Below are 8,738 nucleotides of genomic sequence, written 5' to 3' on the forward strand. Positions count from 1 at the left end.
ATATAAATTCAAAAAACAAAAGGTTACAACAGTTTTCCATGCTTGCAAACAGCAGCTAAAATACTCAACTTCATCTCAAGAATCCAATTGACACTAAGATCAAGCAATCTTCGTTGCTTCTCTGCATGAGCACAGAAAAACTGCTCTTATCTCTCATTACTGGTATGGAAGTATCCAAATCATCACATATATATGACCTCTCACACATGGTAAATTACACACTTCCATCAAATATGGTAAGTTTTGAATTAAGAAATGGTATTAGCAAAAAAAAAAGAATTAAGAAATGATATTCATCTTATAAACTCAAAATGATTCAACTGATCACATAATGTAGCAAGAACAAGATGATATCTTGTTGGGAAATTATTAAGAATTGAACACTTAATCCCCTCATTTTTCCTCAATCTTTTGGTCACCAAAAACTGACTTGTTGACAAGGAATTTGAGGTAGAAGGACGAAACCCGTGCAACTTACAATTTTATACAGCTTACTTAAGAAATGAAATACCTCAAGTTGGGGCAAAAGAAATTAATGATACAACATAAATAAACATACAGATGAAGAAATAACAAACAAATGGGAATAGAACAAGGAACCAACCCTGAACTGGACTACTTCAAAGCACAATGACAATCAAGCCATGAAACAATATCATCTAAGACTTTAAGAATCCTATCATCAGGCTCCCCTTCCAATATGGAATGATAACTTTCTTCATAAAGCTTCAATGTTTTGTCCTTGCTAGAAGCCTTCTCATAAAGATTCTTGCTTACCAAGGGATCTGTCACCTTATCTGCTGCTCCATGAAGAACCAGTAATGGTGAGGAGACCTGGAAATGAAAGTCACAATTACAGTCATGCATCTTGAATACTGAAATACTGGCAAAGGAATAATTTACCAACCAATGTAAGATACCAATCAATTTCAAGTTTCTCATCATCATACAGTTGTTAGAGTTTAATAGTCATCTATTCTTTCTAGCCAGTTCTGGATAGCAGAACAGAGAATCTTGCTGTTCCATTCTGCTTTTCAATCTGTCAATATTCAGCCCAGATATGTGAATTGATATGCACCATGAATCTCTAGGAATAGTTCACTGAGTGAAAATAAGATGCTGTTAGCACCTTCGCAACTCATCATCATTTAGTTGCTAAGGTACCTGTCATCCAGGAACAACTTAGATTTTCAAGGCAACAATGCCAGTTATTTGATGCATCAACCATGACCATTGTTGTCACCTAGGTATCGACGTGGATGACTCAGCCTCCCTTATGACCTACACCCACACTATAATGTATGGTGTTTTTACATTATATAAAATTGATTTTAATTCAAACCAATTAATTGGTTTGTACAGGATTATGAAGCACATGTAATAAAAATATCAAACCTACATTTTTACTTGCTTTATTATTCCTTTAGTGTGTGTGTGTGTGTGTCTGACCCCATTTAGCTGGGATAAGGCTGAGTTGTTTACTTCATGTTTTATTTTCTAGGTTCTTTCATATTAGATCATTACTAGCATTATCATGCCATACTGCATTGAAACATCTACATTGAATGGATGATTGTGCATTACTAATATAACTATATTTTTAATGCATAAATACTACATATGATGCACGTCAAGACATATCCCTCCAGCGCCATGGCAACTATGGATCATCAAACAGGCTCAAATCTTTCATGGTCCTATGTTCCCTTTAGCAAACTCTGGAGAGCAGAGCAGAGGATTGCTGTTTCATTCTGCTTATCACTGAGTCAACATTTCCCCATATACATGGTAATGACAAGCACTCCCTAATTTCTGTTTCATATGTTTCCAGGAGGGTAATGCCTAATCAGTAATCACCTGGACACTTTTTGATTAAAGTTTCATGGATATATGTTCCTTTTTGCCAGTTCTAGAGAGCAGAACAGAGAATAAGTACCCCTGTATGTAGAGACAAAATATAAGGTACTGTAAAACCATGTCCACATAGCTGGTTCACAGAAAACTAGGCTGCGCAATGTGCAATTTGTGTGTGTGTGTGTGTGTGTGAGAGAGAGAGAGAGAGAGAAGAAACTGACCTTCTCTAACTGTGACTCAATGTCTCGAGTGGCCTTCAAAAGTTCAACAGCAGTCCTCAATCTCATTTGATCAGAGTATGAAATCACGTTAAAGTCAGCCTGAAATGTGAAGGGTCAGATCTTATGCTTATTGAATATCTTTGAAGAAAAGGTAGTATAAAATTGATATAAAATGGGAATTGTTACAACCCTACATGTTCATGTTTCTCAAGAACCATATCTACACATCAATTATATCCTAGAGTCAAAATGAAGTCTCCAGATTTTCAAAAACCAGCAGCTAAAAGGTCTGTGCATTGGAGCCTAAGGACAGCCCCTTGTAATAATTGATTAAGATCATGTCCCAGCCCAAGAGAAACTAATAGATAAATATAGTGAATGCTAATGTTTAGCTTTGTCTCACTGTTATCATATGACACCATGTAATTGAGTAAACTACCTTTATCTTAACTATATAAAAAAAGAAGTGTCTTAATTAGAAGTTAAAAAAATCAAAGCCATAAGCTTCCAACTTCTAATGTCATGACAGGACCCACATTTCTTTAGGGGGGGGAAATGTGCAAGATATTGTATTGGGATTGAATTTGTGTGGATTCTCCGAATCAAACCACAATTTTTGCTTTGGGTTTTTATAATGAAAGGTTCTGTGCATCCAAGTAACATGAATCATGAACTTGTCTACTTAAATATCATTTCCCTTTTAAACTCAAAGATCTTACGCTTCTATCATAGTGCCACCCAAATTCTTAATATCATAATGAAAGTTCATATTACATATTTCTTTTGTCAAATGCTTTCATCAGCTGGCTCAAATAATTAGCATGTTCCTGTATTAGTAGCTTTGGCAGATCTATTCACCAAATTCCTGTACCTGAATATTTTAGTCAGCTACACATACCTCCTGAACGCACACTCACAACCCAACACTTACAACCAAACTCAAATTAAGTAGCTTCTAACTAGAAAATAGGTATCAAGAGAACTGATATTTTGTTGATAAGAGCTGGTAAAATTCACATTATTTTTGGTAGCCAACAAAATTCTGGAATGAAAATTGCAGTTAGAATTCAGAAAAGCACTGTCATTTCTGTAGCTTTTTAAAATGAAAAACAGATATAGTAAAGACACTTTCAAATATTGCCTTTGAGATGAACAAGGAAGGTCACCTCTTCAGACTCATTAATGTGAATGAAACAGATAGAAGATGAAAATATCAGTTTTTGCATGAAAGGCCTTATCGTTCTTCCAACTAAGCTTGTTTCATCTGTTTGTTTTCTAAGAAGGACTCCTTCCTTTGATTTATAATTATTCTTAGGGCCCTAAATTCTATAAGAAGACTGAAAACGTTGAGCTTCTGTAGTTCAATCTCTGAAGAGCCATCATTTTGTCAAATATGGACTACAGAACAAAATTTCCAGCTAAAATGGGACCAGGGATGGCATTATTTTTACAGTTTAATTTGATCTATATGGATAAAACATCAATTAGGGGTAAAAGAAAGATTCACCATTTTCCTTTTCGTCGCATCTCTGAACGCCAGTTCTGCTAAATCTTTTTGTGGGAAGAGCTTTGCTTCAGGTATAACTTTAGATAAAAGAGACAGGACCTTCAGAACTGTGGCTGGAGGTGTCACGTCCTCTGCAATCTTGGCGTTAACATGAGGTCAGCAAATTTCTGCTAAGGATAAAATCATTTCTTTCACAAGAAAAATAAGCTTTAGCCATTTGATCACATATTTTAAGGGATTCAAGTTCCAGTTTGGCAGCCCATAATAGCAATTAACCAATCACACAAAAACTTACTTTGGCCATTGGGGCAACAAGAATCATCCCATCCCATTCATTGGGCTGCTTTAGATGAACTTTGAGGGTAACAGCTCCTCCCATGGATTGCCCCATGATAAAATGAGGCAACCCGACCACTTCTGGCCTCACTGCCAAACAAAAAAACATCAATCAGCAATGGCCTTTACCGTACTCAAAGACTCAAAGTAGTCTAGCATTATCAAAGTATTCATGACAGTAACAAGATGGTGATAATGATCATGAAGATGGTTATACTGTTCATGAAGGCAAGAACAAAATAAATATTTTAGCAACTAAAATAAGAGACCTTTGATTTTTGAGTACTGTTCAATAACATCATCAACTAATCCGTCAAAGCTTGGGATGTAACCATGCAAACCGTCAGATAGTCCAAAATATGGGTAATCCACTGCATAAACTCCATAGCCGGAAGCAGCAATTCTCTTTGCTATCCCTGCAACTCTAAATCATCATCCACATATCACATTAAATATCTGAAATATGTTGGTCATTTTTTTTTCTGGTTGATTACCTACTATATTAGCTGATGTTTCCCAAATTGCCACATCAGTATAAAGATATGCATACTGTTGCAGGGTGATTTAGTTAAATAGGTAAGCATCATGATGGCAGCATTTTAGCTTAGGTGAAGAGAACAGGGAAGGTTCTGGTTTGAGTTTAATACACACAAGACACCCATCCCCATTGTGCAATAGTGAGATACTAACAAGCTAGACAGCCTAGACCTTTGACACCCCCTTACACATTGCTTGAAAATACAGAACAGGATTGATCAGAGATGGTAGCCTCATCATCCAAGTTCTTCGGCCAATCATGAAGTATGTACATTCTCCTCCTCTATATGAAAGGATAATTTTCATAAATTACTCTTTTAAGTCTTAATAATAAGCAGACTAGGGTTTCTGGTATTCTGATTACTATAAAAATCAGGTGACACAGTGACGAACCTTCAAAGAAGAATGTGCAAGTATCACCATATCCATGGCAGAAACAGAGAGCAGCCTTAATGGGAATCCCGGCCTCAGGCAACCAGCTCTTGCAGAATATTTCAAACCCTTTTGAATTCACCTCAAACCACTGCAGACAATAAAAAAAGACACATTTGCAGAGTATATAATCTCCCAGAAAAACAAATTAAAGAAGGAAAATTGCAAAAACAAGATTCCTTACCTCCTCAGTCCTTATCCCTAGAGGAGCCGTCTGTGAACCAAACCAATCGTCAGTTAGACATCATACAAGGCAAAAAGAGCAAATCCGAAGAAACCCATGATTAAATGTTGGGAGAATGTGATCGAAATCGAACGGAAACAACCTTAAACAAGATATGATCGAGATGTTGCTGCACATTAATGAAACCAGACCTAACCAGCCTCCTTGCAGGAGCTTGACTTAAGTCCTGGGAAGCAAGTGTGTTCAGCTCTTCACTTACACCGTCTAGACTCCTCTTCTTTGCAGTGATGGTTTGGCGAGTTCTAGAGATCAAACTCGTTGATTTTGAGCTCATTCTTTGTCGAAGAGAAGTGGGCTTCTGATGAATTCTTAAATCCCCGATCAAATGATCGGAACTCCGGAGAATCACATGGGATCTTGGTGATTGTTGCTGTACCAGTGATTGTCTGAGAATGAGTGAGGAATCCATGGAAGAGATCATAAGAAGTCAACATTAACATGTAAATGTAATAATAATAACTAATAAGCACTTAAAAAGGCAAACAACGTGGCATGGGTCCACAGATCCACTAGATATTCCGGGCAGTCCAACACCCAACGCACTACTTTTTTTACTGCCGGACTTTGCTTCAGTCCTGCGCATTCACTGTCATGCGGTATGTCTCAATCAATCGGATCGAGATTTTGGTCAAGATTTGTCGGTTAAAATCGAAATTTCGATCAAAACTTCAGATTCGACGGTCTGAAATTTCGCTTGACCATCATGCAAATGAAACAATTTCATGCTTTCATATCCATTAGCCTTACATCTCACTCCCAAACATCGGAGGAGGGATAAGAGGGGAGCACAATCCTTTATCTCTTGCAAGTGAAAATCCATACTAGTTGGCATAAATACTTAATATATGACAAGCATGAGAACAACAAAGGTGGAAATAATCTCTGCTTCCTTCTCCTATCATAAATCCTCGATAACTTTCATGACTAAACTATTGTGAGTGATGAAGTAACACAAGTCCACTAGATGAATCCCCTTGACTGCCCAAGCCAAGTTCAATCTTACTTTGATTGTCCTTGATTGGGTTGGGTTGAAACATATTAGCCAAGTCTTTATTTCTGTATCCGTCTCTGTCGTTGTCCTTGTCCTTGATTCATCATGTCTCTGTCCTTAGCCAAGGCCTTGGCAAATCAAAGACAAAATCATCCAATTCTCATATTAACCCTAGCTTTAACCAAAATGGTATGGCATTTCTGGAGTATCTCTTGAGAGTCTTATGAATATATTGAGTAGGTAATGAATTTTTTTTTTTTTTTTTTTTTTTGGACCAAGGCGAGAATGATATATATAATAATCAAGGGATTACAATATTAATAGCGGAAGAACAGTCTACCTTACACCTCTTCACAGACCAATCTGTGAAGCTTGTAAGACAAACCGTTTGTATCCAACCGAATCTCCATAGGCACTGAAATCAAGCTCACCAAAAGGTTAGCGCACCGATTCGTCTCACTAGGTAATGATTTTTTGTTTTCCTGTTTTGTATATGATCATGTGTGAATGCATGATCATGTTTTAGACCACTAGTTAGTAACAAGAAATGTGAACTGTATACAATCATGTTTATTTAATGGTTAAAAATATTATCATATATGTAGATTTCTATTTTTAAACGAAAAAGAAGTGTAGATTTCTATTGTTGTTGAGTTTAATGTATGTAATTGTATTGTGAAGATAATGTTACCAAAAAAATGAATTGTGAAAAAAACATCCAAACATAAATCTATTATGAAAATTTGCATCCACTCAAAATTTCAAACAGATGGTTTAATAATGATCTTTATATTAAAAAGACAATACTTCATGTATATTGAGTGATTTCAAATGATTAACATAGAACATGCATTTTTTTTTAAAATTTTTCTATAGATGCATTGTATATGGATTATTAGCATGATGTTTGTCTTTTAACATCTTATCTTTCTAAACTATAATCATTCAACACTTTATTTTTCTAGTTTCAATTCTAAACATTCTATTTATTCTAAGAAAATGAGAAAGTTAAATATGACGATGAAATTTGAAACTACAAGAGTGAGACATTGAAGGAAGCCAATGAGATAACAATGTTAGTTATTGCAATCCCTTGTAGGATTTTTACCCAATTCATAATTAACAAGAGAAATACAAACAACACAAAAATTTTGAGTGAAGATCAAACCCAAAATCATGAGCTGGATAAAAGGTAATATGAGGTTCAATATTATAATTAAATTCGAGGTTAATCTTATTTGAAGTAACTTCATCAGAAATTTGAATTTCATTCTCCCCATTTTGTTGTTTGATACTTACTATTTGGATGCTTTTCTTTGTGATTTCTCTAAATTTCTTCAAAGGATTAAGAGTCTCTTTTTAACTTGTGAATACCTAGGTTTTGCATGATTTATGTATATTTGGATGCTTGTATCTTAGTTTTCTTTCAATTGAATTTTTTTCACTTTAGTGGTATGGGGGAACTTTTTTGGAGTTTGGATTGGCTGCAGGGTATTTGATATTTTTTTTCCCTTCAATTGTTCAAACTTCAAAGTTCATGAATTGTCATTATGCATGGAGGAAAAAAAATTTATATATATATTGTTGCCAACCCTAGTTCCAAGGCTATATCCGACTATATCTGGTGTATATATATACATATATGGGGGGAGTCTCCGATGGGATTTTTGCATCCACAGGTTTCGTGGATGCAAAAAAGATATTTTAAAGCAATGGATATAAAACATCAATCTATTGTAAGATAAGTAAAGTGTGACTGAGGGGTCGCACACCTGGCTGTGGTGGGTGAGTCTCCCGATGGGGATTTTTTGCATCCACAAGGTTTCGTGGATGCGAAAAATATATTTTAAAGCAATGGATATAAAACATCAATCTATTGTAAGATAAGTAAAGTGTGACTTTCAGTATCTTCTAATATGTTAACTTTTACTGCCTCTTTGTAATATGTATTTTTGTAGCTACTTGATTGTATTTATTGTAATTGAATTCATATTTTCTCAGCATCTATGTTTTTGACTAGTTGAATTTGCCCTTAGCATTTGTGCTTAAATTTATTTCTCATGCATTGAGTTAGATTGTTGTTTTTCTATGAAAGCATGTTGTTATTTCTCCAACTGTTTGACTATTCTAATTTCCTTACTGTTGTGTTTCTGTGTTATAGGTTGATTCAATCTGTCATTTTAAACTTCTGCCCAAAAAGAACCAAAGCTGTTATTTTAAGCAGCATTACCACACTCTGAACACAACGAGAACCTTTTCTTTTGTTGGATGTGTGCCTCATAAAAGTAACTGCAAAACTACTCGCTTCATGTAACTCTCTTTTCAAATGGCATTTTGAATTCCTTTTTCTTTGGCCTTATAAAATTATGTCTCTAAACTAAAGCAAAGGATATTATAATTACAAGCGTTCGTATTATTGGTTGCTGGTGTTCTTGATTTAAATTTTCTTCATTGATGAGTATATGCTAAAATTAACAACTAAGCACTTCGAATGTGAATAGGGTGGTTTGGGTCCACGGATTTACTAGATGGTCCAACATCTTACAGCTACGTAGATGTTTTATATGTGATAAGCATGAGACCTACAAGGGTGGAATTAACTTGCAATCTTTTGCT

At 35.3% G+C, this 8,738-nt stretch overlaps 1 protein-coding gene across 1 annotated transcript; it reads right to left on the reverse strand.

The window, feature by feature from the left end:
- Positions 1-180: 180 nt before the first annotated feature.
- LOC149000404 (caffeoylshikimate esterase-like) lies at positions 181-5,557 on the reverse strand. Its single transcript, XM_089140755.1, has 8 exons — positions 5,214-5,557; positions 5,072-5,101; positions 4,849-4,978; positions 4,188-4,334; positions 3,878-4,008; positions 3,583-3,720; positions 2,076-2,174; positions 181-834 (listed from the first exon to the last, which is right to left on the reverse strand). The coding sequence occupies exons 1-8, from the start codon at positions 5,550-5,552 to the stop codon at positions 616-618; spliced, it is 1,233 nt and encodes a 410-aa protein (XP_088996881.1). The 5' UTR covers positions 5,553-5,557; the 3' UTR covers positions 181-615.
- Positions 5,558-8,738: the final 3,181 nt, after the last annotated feature.

Source organism: Hakea prostrata, chromosome 11, assembly GCF_041222555.1.
Source record: "Hakea prostrata isolate BN-2017 chromosome 11, UWA_Hpros_2, whole genome shotgun sequence".
NCBI lineage: Eukaryota > Viridiplantae > Streptophyta > Magnoliopsida > Proteales > Proteaceae > Hakea > Hakea prostrata.